Source organism: Strix uralensis, chromosome 5 (genome assembly GCF_047716275.1).
Source record: "Strix uralensis isolate ZFMK-TIS-50842 chromosome 5, bStrUra1, whole genome shotgun sequence".
Classification (NCBI taxonomy): Eukaryota; Metazoa; Chordata; class Aves; order Strigiformes; family Strigidae; genus Strix; species Strix uralensis.
Genome location: NC_133976.1, coordinates 65,414,185 through 65,431,743, shown reverse-complemented (window position 1 = coordinate 65,431,743; position 17,559 = coordinate 65,414,185). Strand labels below are relative to the sequence as shown.

The window sequence follows — 17,559 nt, the reverse complement described above, 5'->3', positions numbered from 1 at the left end:
GCTTGCACTAAATGCATATGATGGAATGATGACTGTAAAATAAAACTTAGAAATCTCTGTATTCAGGCTAGTAGAGACGTTCAGAATAATACAGAAACAGGAATTATTAATGCCTCCAAACATACTTTGTATACCTGAAGTAACCAAAGTGAAATCTGTTAATAAAGGATAGATATTTATAGGATTTAGACCCTAAAATATGAAGTGATGGCTTAGATCTTCAGACTGAGAGCAAGAGAAAAGTGTTGAACTCCTCACCACTGAAAGATCTCCCAACTTCTACCTGAGCATCAGTATCCACGTGTTTCTCATATTCTCACTGACTCAATTACCTCCTGGAAAGACTCCCCCATCTCCTCTCATCCATAAGTGATAACTCTACAGAGCATATTTTCCATGATTTTCATCCTCACCTGACCCTGTCTAACTGGAATTTGGAGTTTGCTGATGGCACAGGGCACATTTTGCAGGCAGTAGCGGTTGAAGGGCAACTTCATAGGAAACACAGAAGACCTAGGCTTGCTGACTTCACTTCTCTTTGACTGGTAGGCTGGCAATACTGCAAAGAAAAGAAAGGGGGGAAATAATCAATTGTATAATGCTGACTTTTCTGGAGATTGCATTGGAAAGAAGCAAGTACAGAAGCTGGTAACTGTCTTGACTCCTTGTGAGTAATCTTGATTGCTCAGGTGTTTCCTGGAAGGGCATCTCTGATCATTAACTTCTTACCATGGATCATAGGAGGTACGTTTGGTAGTTAGCTCCCATGACCAAACCTAAGTTATCATAAATAATAAAAAAGAATTGGGACCTTGGTAAACTTGGGAAATTCCTGAAGGACTGTTTTATTTTAAAACAAGATTTGCATGCAGGTTCTCAAGTTGAGTCGAAGACATTGAAGGGCCTCTGCTGAATATATTGTAGGAGGTTTTCAATAGTAATAGTGAAGCCACTGGACATTTGAGGAAAAGAATGTAAAAATTAGTAAATTAATTTGTGGCCATTGAAGGGAAAATTGAAAATATTAAGCATTCCAAAATGTTTTGATTCAAACCTGAGCTATTTATTTTACTCTGATGCTTTCGCATTTCTTAAGGTCACTTTAAACAAAAGTGGAGCTTTCAATATGAAAAACATTAATGATGATTTCCACAGATCCAAATTTTTCTAAAAAGTAAATTTCAAAACAGGTAATTCATTGAGAACTGCCTCTTTCCTGCAAGCAACTTTTATTTTGATGAATCCACATATTCTGTAGAAATATTTAAAAATCTTCAACCACTTCTAGTCATGAAACATGCGGGATTCAAGCCAATGTTAAATATCTGTTTTAAATTTGTGATTTTTGTTGCCTGTACTCTTCTTATGGAGACATATGACAGCTTAAAAAATGAATGTGTCTTTAAGTGTCTCTTTTTAAGATGGCTCAGGCTGAAATTCTAAAATCTTCAAAAAACTAGTTCCTTAATATCACAAAATTCGAACATTTGGAATTGATTTGCACTTTTCAAAATTCAGGCTGTTGTGTATTTGGTAAAACAACCCCAAAACCATTTCATTCACATAAAACATGACATTGTTTTTGTATTCATAAAAAGTATTTCAAGATGTAGCTTTTTCCTTGGAAGCTTCCAACGATGTGCAGCTTATAGAATAATCACATTAAGCATATTTTAAGGCAATATATAATGTTCATTCTTGTAACTTTCCATAATTAATACAGTTTGATTGTCACCTCATTACTTTATCTGGAGAGCTAATAAATGACATGCATTTTTCATGACTCTGCATTTCAGTTATTTATCAAGTTACTTCTTTCAGTTGCCTTTATCAACTACCTGGAAAAATCAATATCTGACAGGGCTCCATGGCATGTAACAAACTATATAAGCGTGAAGTTTGTATTGCTTGGTCTCAATTTGTCACTTCAAACCATCTGACTTAGAAGTGACCCTTAAATCCTCTTGTCATTTCACTGTTATCTGATTTTCAGGAACGAAAGATTTAAGCAAACATGTCCAACCCCAGTGAGGCAGAACTCATTCACAGGTTTAAGGGGATTTCCTTTACCACCAGATCTTCTCCAGAACTTTTAAAATCCTTGGATAGTTTTGATGCTAGAGAAGATGATGTCCTTTTGGTTTCCTATCCTAAATCTGGTAAGTTCTACTTTTAGATGTTAATTGCAAGAAGTCTCATTTGTTTGTTTCATGTTCTCTGCTTAAACTACTTGGGAAATGTCTGTGTACAAGAAACAGGGGAGGATGTTTTAGTATGTGAATATATTATTCTGTCTGTAAGTGTTCAAATTACAAAGAAATATGGGTCATCTATCTAAATCTTGATTCTTTAATTGAAAATAATCTCAGCTGTTTTCAGATTGGAAAGCAAATAAATATTTATTTCTTGTAAGCAAGATCTGTACTTGAAGGATTTTCCTGAGGACTTTCTACGTCCAATTATGAACAAGTCAAGAGTTGTATTAAGTTATTTGTATGGCTCTTGGCTGTAGATTTATTAATTTTTTATTCACTCTCCTCCCACCTCACTCGCACACACCAAAGAAGAAGCTCAATCAGTACTTCCCAAATATACAGACTCAAGTTACTATAAGAAAAAAAGCCAAACGGGTTATTCTAAAATTAATGATAAAAATAATATAACCACCTCTCAGCTGACAAGCAGTTTGTCTCATGAGATTGTTTTGATACCAATACTAACAATTCTCACAGAGTTACTTTGTACTTCAGCTACAGCCCTAATTTTTCCAGTTGGAAAATTGGAGCCAACACAATTACTCAGTTATGTAAAGTTTCTTGAATCTGGGGGATTAGAAGTATCACTTGTGCACTGGCAAGCTGTTTCAATATGCAAAATGCATGTTCCACATACTTTCTCAGTAACAAATCTTCCTTTTTTTTTTTTCTTTCTTTTTTTTTTTTTTTTCCTTTTTCCTTTTCTGCAGGCACACACTGGCTTGCAGGAGTTATAACAAAGCTTTACAATACTCAAGTTATACTTACATCTCCCATCGAATTTGGAGACATATCCAAACTGGAGGAACTGAATAAACTCTCATCAAAGAGAATCATCCCAACACACTTAGACTACAACATGTTACCTCCAAATTTTAAGAATAAAAAATGCAAGGTAAGGCAAAAACATAAAAGCAGTATATGTTAAGTGTCTATTAGGAATCTATTTTGTCTAGTTGTTCCTTAATAATTTTCAAATGATTTTTCATTTTCAGAAGTGGTTTGCTGTGAATTTTGGAGACACAGCTGACCAACAGTCAAAGGCAGTGTGAGCAGAGACTTTGGCTGGGCTCTGCTCCTGCCCAACTGCTATCACGGGGTGATTTGTATACCAGGCACCACACAAAATACAACATCAACATCTTTCAATCAGAAATATATTATTAGGGATGGGGGGGCATTTTCATGGCCCCATTTCTTAGTGGCTGGAGCACTCAGAAAATAGGTATCTTGGGCACTTAACAGCTGTTCTGGGGGTGAAGAAACTCTGCCTCTCCTACTGGGGAAACAGATAAGAATTGAAATGTGGGAGGTGGATTCAGATCACAGTTTTGAGTTCCTCCCATGCTACTGTGGGAGGTCTTTAAAAAAATCAGCTCTGGGCTTCAGATTTTAGGTTAGAAGTTCAAAATTGCAGGATTACTCAGATCCAGACTTTTGGTACAAGGCTAATTTGAATGAAAGGCCAAAATTTATGTTTTGCAACTGTCCTGTGAATGTTAATTAGTAAATGGTTTCATAAGTTAGATTTATGAGATAGTATACTTACTCATGAGTTAAAATGAACACTGCCTCTTTCATAAAACGTAAATATTACCCAGCTGCAGGAAACACACCTCTGTCTACATGGAATTGTTTACTAATGACTCCTGTCTAAGCAGGGACAAATACATTTCTGTCTTAATGGCATGGTTACTGACAGAGGAATCCTAAAGGAAAGGGTTTTGATGCTGCAAACTGCCTGTGAAAATGCTACATTTACGTACAGAGCTCCTCTAAAATAAAGGAAGGATATTATCATTAATAACTATATCATCTTCATTTACAGATGATCTACATCAGCAGAAATCCAAAAGATACTGCAGTTTCCATGTATCATTACTACAGAGATAACCCAAACCTTCCCACTATAGACACCTGGACTGCTTTCTTTGATTTGTTCTTAAAAGGAGATGGTAAGGATAAAAGTTATGTTTTCTTCTTGCAGTTTACATTAGTTTATTATGCACAGAAAAAATTAAGAAATGTGAACTGGGTGAAAACATCTTATTGAACTCCTTATTCACATGGCTTTAGCTAGGGTTTTCTTTCAGGATAAATTCTAATGTCAAACTTAACAAGAGCAAATAATAGGACGCTATCGTCAGCCCTGCAAGGACACATTTTGGTAAGTGGCTGCATTATTTCAGCACAGCTGCTCTTTGCAGGTTTTTGCTGCTCTCTGACATATCTGTTAAAAAACATATTCTCACAGACAAGCTACTGATTTAATTTCTTCCCACAAACACTCTGAAACCCCTGACAATTTGTTGATTCTGATGTGGATTTGCCTGTATGAAAACATTTCCAACCTTGTCTTGTGAACAACAGTAACAGACTGCTTCCCACCAAGACACATTCATGCATATACAGCTCCTCCCAAGCGGACATAAGGGCAGCTCTGCTCACCGCAGCCAGCTCCTGCCCTCAGTGAGCAGGCCAGTGGGGCAGGAGCTGTTTGAAGGTGTTCAGCCAGCTCTATGTGGCTCACTGCCATACTGAAGGGCAAGCAGTGGGGTGCAGGGGGAGACCATCCTCGGGCTGCATGGAGAGCTGTGCTTGCAGGTGTAGTGCCTTCTCCAGTCTTGAAGACAGCCTTGGGTGGCCCTTCAAAGGGACTCTGGATGCTTTCATAAAGCCCTCCTGCACACACTCTGCCTGATGTGTTGTCTTAGTAGCGGGGTCCAAAGACCAAGGGCAAGAGTGAGATTTTTATGAGTGGCAATGGTGGCATGGAAGCTGAAAACAGGAACATGCTATCCACTCCCATTTTTAGTGTTTTATTACTCCTTTCAGGACATGTGTTCCTGCTAGACAACCACAGTGACGATAATAGCAACAATGATAGATCAGCTTGAAAACTTCAAAAGAAAAGTGCCATTGCAGTTATCATGGGCTTACATCAAAGCTCCAGACATCAATTTGTTTATTGGCTTGTATGGGCTTTGGATCAGATGTTGTGTTCCTAGTTCAGAGCAGCCCTAATGCATGTGCTTTAGTGATTTGCAGATCTTGCCTTGTTCAGTATCAACTCTGAACACACAATAGTGAAAACAAGAGGATTATATTAAATTTTAAATGCGTCTCACATTTATCTGTAAATTAGTAGCCACCTTCTATTTTCTGTGTGCTTATGCATGGCATAAAAAGATAACTATGTTGGTTACAATAGAAATTTATGTTAGAGGTGATACTGAGAGAGCGTTTGTCATCTTTGCTCCTAACAGAAATATATGAAGATTGTGATGCTTGATTCAGAGCCTGTAGTACTAATACAGAGTTAATCTCAGTTCAGAACAAGGGTGAGGACACACATCACCACTGTGATGCTGTCCCTGGAGTCTCTGGGGCTGTATATGCTGTACCCCTGAAGCCAACAGGGCTGTTCTATGCTATCGTTGGCCCCATCCCCAGTGTGGTTGACCAGGAGAGCAGGGTTTAACTGAACACTGTGGAGCACACATGCCTTGCAGTCAGACAGTGCTTTGTGTGCAGGAGACGGCTACAGACTGGAGCATTCAGCAAAACACTTAATTACATCTCAAGGTTGGCAACAAAAATGATGCCCATTTATCTGGTAGCTGTCATAAAGCAGTTACAGTTCTGGAGAATGCTGGCTGTGATTGCTCTGTCCAAGCCTCTTCTCATTATCCTACAGGAGTCTTTCAACTCAGCTTTCAATGCAGCCCATCTTGCCTTTCAACCAGAAGGGTCAGAATTTCGTTTTTTAAAAGAAAGCTGAAATTTAGCTCTCCTCCCATGGTTCACCAAAAGGAGCATTCAGACAAAACAAGTACTATGAGTCAACTATAAAACCATAAGTTATCTGTGTTGTTGGCTGAATGATGTATTTGCATAATAACTTCTTTACATAATTATTCTTTGACTTTTAAAAACAATACAGATTCCTCTCTGCTGGGACAAAATAGAGCTAACAACAGTGTGCTTCATTTGACAGACTCCTTATTTAATTTCCTAGTGAAGTGATCATATTTCTAGCTGTGACCACACACATGCAGACAGTTGCTGAGATACTCAGATCTTGTTAGGGCAGTACATTTTCCTTCATTACTGGCCTTTGCTTAGATTTGGAGACCGTTTCCACTACATATCTCAGAACAGTATCTGCATCTCTGATACAAAACCAAATTCCAACAAGAATGATAACCTCTTTGAATTGTAAGTTTGAGTGACTTCATAAAAAGAATTGAATCTGGTTTAGAGGAATATACGGTACGTATAATGAAGGGCTCATTCCCTTAAATGTGTGTAGTACCATCAGAGTTATTTATGAATAAAGTTTGTATGAAACTCTTTTACATGCGTTTTCAGTTGTCTGCGGATCCTGGTTTGATCATTTCCTAAGTTGGGAGGAACATGCAAATGACAAAAACATCCTGTTTTTGTTCTATGAAGACATGAAGAAGGTAAATATGCTCTCTGCTCTTTTTTCAGAATGCATTAATTATAAATTAACATCATTAAAATATCAAAGACCAAATTATAATGAAAAACATGAAAGAAGGAAAATGTGAATGTATGTCTCTGGGCATATTTTATATTTGCATAGAACTTTATATTAATGAGCTAACTCTGACTGCACAAGTTATATAAATATCAAATCCTGTGAGAGCTGCATTTCATAGATGCAGGAGTGGGATGCGTGCAACATGATTTTCCCCTGGCTACGGGAAGAACTTGTAAGTTCCTCGTTCTTGGTCCTACGGAAAGACTAACCAAGAACATCTGTGGAGGGTCACCCCTTAACCTGCTTTGCCTGACATTTCAGGTGAAATTTTCAAAAAGTGACATAAGACAACAGAACTACTCATGGTCAGCGGCACTTGTGCTCCTGATAAAGAAGAAAATTAGAGGCTGGGGGGATAAGGAAAAAGTTTTTATGAAAGGAAATTATTATGCATAAAACTCCAACATAGCTTTCAGAGAATGAATTTTGGGATGAATAGAAAACACTTTCTAGTGTTTCCATTAAAATAGTTTTGTCCATTTTTGGTGAAAAAAAAATCCACCACAAGGAAGATAAACAAGCTATTTGGGATCCTGAGTAATTTGTTGGCTCTCTAGATATAGCACCTCCAATGAAATAAGCTACTTACACAGAAGCTGAGCTTTGAGTGTTTCTCTATTCCCAGTGAAATAATTCCAAGACAGGAGAACACTTTGCCTGAACTAGGAGTAAAATTGGCAATGTAACTGTATTTGATATCACAGACAGTATTTACTCATTTCTGTCAGTATGTCTAAGAGGGGAATCAGGTTTACAGTACCTGTCATCTACACAGTCTAACAACATGTTTAGCTTTGCTTGAAAGCAAATAAATGTGTGATAAACTTGATACGTAATAAAAAGGATCATTTTCATATCAACTAAAAATCTGATATTCAGCTCAGAAATATAAAAGCTTTATTTTTCTTGTACCTCAGGATCTTCCTAAGATTGTAAAGGAAATTAGTCTGTTCCTGGGTTTAAATGTCAGTGATAATGATATCCAAGACATCTGCAGGAAGTCCTCCTTCTCAGAGATGAAAAGCGACACGGAAAAGGAAAACAACGATCCCAGTCACACCGTTTGTGCACTGACATCCAACAGGAAGCTGATTTTCCGAAAAGGTAAGTTCTCTGGGCTTAACACAGCAGAAGGAGTAGGGATCCAGCCAGAGGCCACAGTCCAGGTCTTTCCTGGGCTGGAGTGACTCTTTGGGTCAGCCCCAGGAAGCCTCTATCAACAGGATCCTTTAATTCAAAGCCATCTTAAAAATCACTTTCTTTCTAAGTTCTCTGGTTGAAAATGCGCACTTACACTTGAGAAGCACAGAGGAATCTGAACAACAGTCTGACTAATGTTGTTCCATGGGAGCTTTTGAGCTAAAAGGAAAGGTTCACGAAGCACTACTCTTTATCTGTCTTTTTTTATCTAAGAGTTGACCCCCTCAGTCTTTTACAACATGTCCCCTTGATATCACCTGTGAAGGTCACTTAGTTTACTAGAATGAGAAAGAGCAAGATACATTCCTTCCGAAGGAGACGGCTAGTAGCCTTTATCCTCCGTACCACCTCTTATCTTATTGAAATGTTCCTGAAAAGAATATGCTGACAATGACAACAATGAAAGAATGGATGACTCAATCACCTCATGGCCTCATACGTAGCCTTCAAACCTTGGCCAAGCTGGAATCCACGGTAAAATCTTCAACAGTGCTTAGCTCAGATGTGATCTTAAAGTACCTGCAGGAGCTGTTTTCTTGCTCCCGACATTTCAGGATTTCTTGTATTTGGACAATAAGTAAATCAAAACCATCGTGTTTAGATGGATTTTGATTATTTTTACTTAGTTAATTTTTGAACAATAATTGACAGCTTAAAACTAAGTGTTGTTTCAATTAATAAATAGGGAAACGGTATATTTTGCTAATTCAGAATGGTTTTACCAATGAGCTGAAGCAAATGCCAAAATACAATTTGTTAGTAAAAGACAAACAAACAAAAACTCAGATATGCTTTTCTAAGTCAGTGAACTTTGATAGAGCTATGTTGAAAAATTTGAAAATCCCAACAATTTCACTTCCAAGTAGTTCCTATGCAAATCCCAGGGTTTTAGCTAGTTTCAGCCAGTTTACAGAAGATTTAGATGTATATTATTCTTCAGGCTCTCTTTTCTTGTCCTTGCTGTCAGGAATGCTGTTTTAGTCAGCACTTTTGGGATGTAGGATTTTTAGAGGATGCACATGAGGGTAAACTGTAAGCATTGTCTCACTGAAATATATGAGTTTAAGAAACAATTTCCTCTTTGCTCAAACAGTTGAAACACTTTACTGAACACAAGTGTGCATGGTCACCCAGAAGTAGTTAACTGCCCACTTAAGTTGTGGGATCTCATCCACAGAAAGCCCTAGAGATTAGGAGCAGGTGAGAGGGTGGGATTCACCTATCAGGTCACTCAGGGATCCTTTTTCAGGAGTCATCTTTAGTCAGTGGAAAGATATAGCTGCTTTTGGTGCACCATTAGTTTGATGAGTTTTAGATGTTGCCTAGGATGAGATTAATTTCAGTGAGGAATTAACCATTTCTCTCTACTAACTGTGAAAGAACCCAGGCAGAGACCTTTAACTGCATACATCTAAGGTGCAGCAAGATGCCTCTCTGCTGAGATGACCAAGAGCTCCAATTCCATCTAGGAAACCTGCTGGTCTTCATGTACCACTTAGTGTTGTTGGCATTAACCAAGTCTGAGGCTGAGGGCTTATGGATGATTATCCAGCTGCTTCCATCAGTGTCACCAGACCAATAAAAGAATTACTCATGATCATAACCTACTGCAGAAACTATGGTTAATACTACATAAATAATTTGTGCCAAATGCAACATCAACAAAACTGGGCTGCCTTTAAATAATTTTCTGCACCATATATTGCTAGCTTCACTGCTCTTTTTCTGCTCCTGCTCTCCTAGGTGCTGTTGGTGATTGGAAGAACCATTTCACTCCAAAACAGAATCGAAGGTTTGAGGAGATATTTAACGAGAAAATGAAACTCAGCAAAATGGCAAAAAGTCTCACCTATGAATTTTGACTCCACATGAAGAACAGCACCCTGTTATCATCAAACACAGATAGAGCAATTGGTGGGAAATTCTGAATGGGGGCTTCCATTCAGTTTACAATCCTCCCAATAGAAAGTATTGCAAACATGAGATTTTGAGGATGGGAAAATTCTGACACAATGCCAGAACTGAACTCAGTTTTCAGCAGGCATATATATATGCTTTTACAGAATCAGCTGTCAGACCCATTCTTCTGCAACCAAATCTACTTTATCATTTATTTATTTTTTGCTCTAGAGGGGTATGAATGGACTTAGGTCCGATTTAGGAATTTTACCTAAGATGTTAAAAAAACCACCAAAACAACCACAAACCCATAAGAATCTGAATATATAAAAAGTCTAAAAACACATCATAAGAAAATGACCGAAGATTTGACCTCAGACTCGCTCCTGCCCTGGTCTAACATGATTTGGAAAATGCCTATCTCAGACTTTGTTATTGATAGTGAAGTTGAAAACTGCAGCTGTACATTTGAAGATCTGGAGTGAAGTTTGTTTAGAAACTTTTTTTTTTTTATAAAATGTAGTTCTTCAATGTAATTTATTTCTAGGTTAGGTGCAGTACAGTGTTTGTGTTTTAAATGCAACTGATATAGATCCACGTAAATTTCTGCACCATATGTTGGGGAACTATAAATGTGGGTTTTTTCCATTTGACTTTCTTCCTGAAAATGCTTGTTTCCAGTGTTTTGATGAGAGCCATTTTAATTCACAGTCCTTGTGCAATAGAATTAAACAGTTCCACTGTGGCAAACAAACTGCTACTTGGAGACAGTTTAATCTGAACATGACTTATTTATTTAACCTGCCCTGATAAGACAGATTTTCCAAGAATCAGCTGTCTGTGTTCACACCCTAGGGACTGTTCTAGGAACCTAGTGAAGATTTATTCCGTGATGTTTTTCATCCTCACCTTCAACTTGCTTTGCAGACTGGCTTTAAGGATTCTTTCTCCCCAACCATACAATTCCAAGGCAACAGCAGGCAGAAAAAACAGCAAAAGCTGATTGAAAAGAAACTCATGCAGACAAGCACGATTACTGTTTTGACTCCTGTGTGCTCTGAAGGCACACATCTGTAAGGCTCTGGGTGTAGTGTTTCTGAAAAATTGAGGTATGGCCTTATTTACAGTGAACACCACTACTCTCTCTAGCCACACATTTCACACTTGCCACACAGCCCTTTCATTTCATACCTTGCTTGTGCAAGCTGACATCAGTACCTACTGATTTTGCATCTGCACGATCGATACAAAAGTTACATGTTGAAGAAAACAGTGAGAGAAAAGCCTGTTTGACTGCAGTCCCTTGCCATTTACCAATTCAACACAATTTAAGGGAGATGCTGCCCTGAGCACCGTTTTCTGCAAATGAACCATTTGGAAACCAGAAGTTTGTGTTGCTTTGGTCTTCTGACACTAAAATCACTCACTCTCCCTCTCAAATGCCACAAACCACTGTTGACCTCCTCTCAGGGGTCGTTCTTCCACTAGTAATAAATGGCAAGAGATCAGCTAATGAAGATGCTTGACTTTTTTTAGCCCTTTGAGTATGGAAAAAAGCCAAAGGGTCCTTGGGCAAGCAAAGTTTGTGGGTTTATTAACTGTGTTAAGATGACTGCTGTAAGCAACATTTATATGTATATTCACAGTATGAAACCGTGCATGAAGGGACAGGGTGAGGACATGCCATGTGGATCAGTGAGAGGGTTAAAGCATCCAGTCCTGAACTGGCTGAAGGGATAGCATTAGAATATAAGGTAGCGAGTGTTTTACCAGCTGTCTGACCTCTAGCACTGCATTGCAGAGTTAAATGGACTTTTAAAATAAAGTTCCTCTCAGTTACATTTTGTACTTACACACCACTTTGAATCTCCAAGTGCTTTCAGTACAGCTTTACTCAAGCTTTACACAATGCAGCCACACCTGAGGTACAGTGCAGCAACTGGTTGGCAGTCATAGCCTGAGAAAGAAAGCAGCTTTGCTAGTAAAAGTACACAGCAGCAGCTCCATCATAGGCACTGGAACAGCCCCATGCAGGTGCAGACAGTGTAGCAAAACTTGCCTCTGTCAAAGGTCCAGAAAGCTAGGATGGGCACTGCTGCTCAAGGACAGGGGTATGTGATGGTAGTTACTGGCAATCAAAGTCTCCCAGCAATTGCTACACCTAGTGTTTCTTTCATCCTCTTTTCTCTTTCTCTCCCCACTGTGCTGCTACTCCCTCTCCCCTTCTACGACTGTAGCAGAGGGATTCAAACTGAATTTTTCAAAGAATTGTCAATCTGGCTCCACAAGTCATTTTGGCAGGTCATGGAGACGTTCAAAAATTTTCAAACTTCCAGAGTAAGATGTTGTAAAAATATCTTCCCCTCTGTTTTTCTTTTTTTCTATGGCAGTTAAAACTTTTGGAGAGAGAGAAATTTCAGCCCTACAAAATAAAAAAATACTGGTCCAAAATGTACCTAGACCACAGCAATACCAGATTTGGAAGAAATAAAGCCCTGTGCAACCTCTATTACATGTAAATGATTACAATACTGCTTTCTTATTTACGTAATATAGTCCACCTTCCTGAGTAAGGGCTCTTCTCAAGATTGATTAGAGGGGACAGCATTAAACATTTATGTCATCAGAGCTGAGATATAAGGCTTCTACCTGCTCCTGTTGAAGTTAGCCTGCTTTGCTTGTTACCCAGGTTTACCTGGTGATTGGATCAGATGAAAAAGAGAGCAAAAGCATTTGGTGGGCCAGAACTCTTATGAGAAGAACGTGAGTTTCAGGCCTTGCTTCAAGGATGTTTTCCCTGAAAACATCACAAAACTATCTTCTAAAGTAGCTCTCAGAAGAAAAGGTGCTCAGGTAAACATCCTAGCAACTTAAGTCACATTAGCTCTGGCACAATGAGTTTGATGCCTAAAGCAGTTTGTTGGAGGAAAACAATGACTGGTGAAAAAATCTCTCCAAATAGCTTCAGGAATGCCTTGCAGAAGATGAAGTGAGCCTGGAGAAGTGACAGGTGATGAGCCAGTGGAGGAAGGCATCTGAGCCAGTTCTGGCAATCTTTGAAGTCAGAAGTCATAGGAAACTAGAGAAGACTCAGGGCAGGACATCAACTGGTGGGTTTCTGCACTGGGTCTAAGTAGAGCAGAGATGCTAAGGGGATCAAGGTAAGGGTTTACTTGTAACCATCTGTCAGCTGGAAAAGTACATGTGGAAGACCAGAAGGAATTTCCATGGGGCTCACTTCATGACCAGCTGATGAGAGAGGAAAGACAGTCACAGACCACAAAGAGCAAAGGGCACTCCTGTTGCAAAGACCCAGTGGGAATGGGACAGAAGGAATCAAACCTGGCAGAAAGGGCTGAGTGTGGGGGTGAAGGCGATCACTGAAAGACCATGTTCAAAAAGGGGCAAAAGGACTGAGTGGCCATATCACTCTTTCACCAGTTCCAGGCTCACAGGTGACCACAATCCACCTTCTTCCAAAGGACCAGCAACCACGAGAGACAACTCTGCAGCACCTTGTCTATTAACTTGGATAGGAAACACTCTTCCCCTTTTCCCAAATCTTTTTACCTGTCCTGCATACCACAGAGGATAAACTGTAGGAAAGGACAGTGAAAGACAGTGGGTGTGCACAGTGAGACATTGCCCTCCCTGGGGTCCCACAGAAGAGGCTTCTCCTTGGCCAAGTGGAGAGGAGCAGCAGCACCTCAAGGCCCCAACAGGGAGTGAGCAGGGGCAACCGACAGTGGCTCGAATGAAAAACCCAGCGACAGAAAAGCATGAAGTCACAAATTACATTGCCATGCCTCCTTTCAGCCTCTTTCCAAACTGGTCCCGCAGGCCAATGCCGAGTGGAGAAACAGCTATTTGGAAACAACTGCAACCCCATGGCACCAGAGACATGTCCACTCTGGTGCAGGCTCTGCAGTCATCCAGCCTTTCTACTAGTAAAAAGGGAAGCAGCACTGCCTCTGAAAGGAAATGTTTGCTCTTCACTGACATCTATTGACTGCAGTGTTTTAACTGCAAAGCTCAGCACAAGAAATAAACGTTCATTTTGTAGGATGTTGTGGGTCTCAAAAGCAGAAGCGGACTCTGAAGGGAATCAAACACAGATTTGAGGGGCACAGTTCTGTCTCTGGGTACCCAGGGACAGTCCTGATACACAGCCTGCTTATGAAGTCCTTCATTTCTGACTGTCAGTGTCTGCACGGATGTACCCAGGAATGATCAATCCACACTACTGAGAATCTACTAGGAACCACAGTAGAGACAGGATGATGGGACAGATGATGGCATTCACATGTAGGCAAATACTGATGCTTAGGAGTAATAAACACAGATTTTCCTTTTCTGTCTACAAGGCCTTTCACTAAAACAAACGATAACCGTGGCGCTCTGTCATTTGTGACATTGGTAAACCACTTAGACCTAACCCAACAGCCAGGCAAGTATTACTGTGCTGCTCAAACTGCATTTAGTTGCCTAGCTACTTAAGAGGGATGGGGAATTAATCAGTCTACAGCATTGCCTACTGGCTAAATTAAGGACTTACCTACATTACTGTAAAAAAAAAAAAGTACAGTAGGACTTTATTGGCAGGTCAATGAAATACAATATAAAGCTAGCTCATATATCTCTGTGCTATCCAAGCTCAGACACCAATAACATCATCTTAACTGAAGCAGCCTCAACTTGAATTTCCCTGCTTCTCAGCAGGGACATCAGTACAGATGTACTGCAAGGCACAGGTCCAGTTAGCTTGTCGCTCTCTATGCTGCCATGCACTGCCCACAAATTTACCCTGAAACACCCCAAAATCTCTTGGCTTCCATTATAAATCAAACCTGTGCTTTCTTTAAACAAACTGTCATGGTTTAACCCCAGCTGGCGACTAAGCACCACACAGCTGCTTACTCACTCCCCCCATGTCAGGATAGGGGAGAGAACTGCAAGAGTAAAAGTGAGAAAACTTGTGGGTTGAGATAAAGACAGTTTAACAGGTAAAGCAAAAGCTGCACACACAAGCAAAGCAAAGCAAGGAATTAATTCACCACTTCACATCAGCAGGCAGGTGTTCTGCCAACTCCAGGCAAGCAGGGCTCTATCATGCGTAAATGCCATCACTCTGAACATCCCCCCCTTCCTTCTTCCCCCCAGCTTTATATGCTGACCATGATGTCATCTGGTCAGCTGGGGTCAGTTGTCCCAGCTGTGTCCCCTCCCAACTTCTTGTGCACCCCCAGCTTACTTGCTGGTGGGGTGGGGTGAGGAGCAGAAAAGGCCTTGAGGCTGTGTAAGCACCGCTCAGCAATAATGAAAACATCTGTTATTGACACTGTTTTCAACACAAGTCTAAAACATAGCCCCATACTAGCTACTACGAAGAAAATTAACTCTATCACAGCCAAAACCAGCACACAAACAAATAAGAAACTTGGGGAGCCTTGATCTTACAAGCCACAAGGTGTTCAATGACATGATGGTAAAAACCTGGCAGTGTATGAAGCATACAAGAGCAAGAAATAAAAAGCAGCACGGCTTGCAGACAGACAAGTTTTTTTTACAATGGGAGTGCACAAAAGACACAAGGATGTTGATATACTGATGTGGCAAGTCAGCACTAGGGCTTGTTTGCGAGTCATCAGAACTACTGCCCCTAAAACCTGTTCATACTCCAGTCTGGTGCAAGTGTAGGTCCAGTTCCTTTAAGAGAACACATGGCAGCATTCACAGAATTGCATGATCCAAAGGCAGATCATGACAAACATTCTGAAGAAATCTTTAAGTTCATTAAGTCAAATGAATGAGGGTGTTTTATATTTGGCTATATTTGGTTACTTTGTCCCATTCCCAAGCTTTCTGGAGCAGGCTTCACCTAATCAATCACAACACACCAGCTGGGCATCACTGAAGGATCAGTGACTGGTGACACATCCCCTTCCAACTTGAGACTGTGTTGCTGTGGACAAGATGTAACCAGTTGAAAAAAATAAAAATAGTCAAACTCTTACATGGACTGTACAAGCAATAAAAAGTTGTGCAGCTACAGTCTTGATTAAAAGCTATATCCCTGGAGAGACTATCTCCATGTTCAACTTTAACACAAGAGTGGCCATACTAGATCAGATATATATGTCAGTTTAATCCAGAAACTTGTCTGCAAGAGTATATGAACAAACCGAACAAGCATGTGATATTTTCCTGAATATTCTCCCAACCTCCAATTACATTTTGCTCAAGAACTTCCTAAGCAATTTACTAGTATCTATGACTGATAGATGCCGATTCAGCTGATGTCATCATACTCTTACACAGTTCTGTGTGCACTTTTGACCTCTTTTCAATGATTTAAGATTAGATGATTAATTCCTATTGCTAATAGCAATGCCATGTCCTGCTCCTCACTGTGTCAGAGCTACACACTGACATTTTAGAATGAACCACTGATACATAGTGTGAAAGAAGGATAAAAATGCACTTGGGTATTTCCCATTCAGGAAATAGGATGAAGAAACCAAGGTTTAGAACCAAAGGAACCGTATCACGTGTCAGACTCATGGAACACATGGCCAAAGGCTGTTTTAAGTGTACTGAGGTTTACTAAATATCTGTAAGCCATGTCCAGGCTTTGGAAATCCATGAGCTACAAATACTTTGAGGCCACAGGAAAACTGGAAAGCACTGCTAAATACAACATGGTAAATGTATATTCCTCAGGCTTTTGGTCACTGCTAGTTTCCTGAGTGGTCTTTCCCTAGCTCCCTGTCCCTCTTAATTTTACAGACATCTAACACAACTCCCTTCAGTCATCCTTCTTCCAAAATGAAGAATTCTTACTTGGCTATTGCTCACATTGAACCTGATTCTTTCATCATCCATTTTATCCTCCCACAAACATTTGAGTGCTACAACCTTTTTAACATGAAAGAAGCAAAGCACACAGTAGTCTAGATACATGCAAATCACTGATTTATACAGTGGAATAGTTACTTTCATCCTTTTTGTTCTATACGCTTTTCTTAATAATTCCTAAAATTCAGTTTGCTTTTTTAACACACTTCCAACCAATAGATATTTTTCAGGATTATAACTGCTCAGTAGAAATGTGTGGGGTTTTTTTTTATATATGACATTAGGATTGTTCTTCTATTAGGCTCATCTTACATATATCTATTCAGTTTCATCAGCCCTGCTCTTTACTGACCTGAATAACCTGGTATCATTGCCTCCACATTGGTCACTGCTCATTCCGTTTTAATTGTTTATAAAAACAGTATCAAAAATCCTTGCATCTCCAAATAGAAAATAATGGCAATCCTTTTAGGGGAAGTGGTCTGTAATCCTAGAGGTGTGGGAGACAGCTATAGAATGGGACTGCTCCCAAACATTTCTCTTTCCTACAGTATCTCTAGCAGTGGGAAAGCTCTATTAAACCAGAGTCACATACATAAACGTATCTAGGATCTGAAATGGGGACAGACAAATCTGTCTGAGAATGAGAAACAAACCTACCATCCAAGGATTTTCAGACAAGTGCATTACTGACAAGTTTGTCTAACTTACTTATGCAACAGGTTCATGCATAATAGAGTGTTTTTATTCTATTGGACATACCTTATTATTGCTTTTATAATG

The 17,559-nt window shown here is 39.6% G+C and overlaps 1 protein-coding gene across 1 annotated transcript; it reads left to right on the top strand.

Annotated features, from left to right (window-relative positions):
- The first annotated feature begins 2,014 nt into the window (after positions 1-2,014).
- LOC141943794 (sulfotransferase 6B1-like) lies at positions 2,015-9,884 on the top strand. Its single transcript, XM_074869455.1, has 6 exons — positions 2,015-2,159; positions 2,966-3,150; positions 4,084-4,210; positions 6,627-6,721; positions 7,740-7,926; positions 9,766-9,884. The coding sequence occupies exons 1-6, from the start codon at positions 2,015-2,017 to the stop codon at positions 9,882-9,884; spliced, it is 858 nt and encodes a 285-aa protein (XP_074725556.1).
- The last annotated feature ends 7,675 nt before the right edge of the window (positions 9,885-17,559 follow it).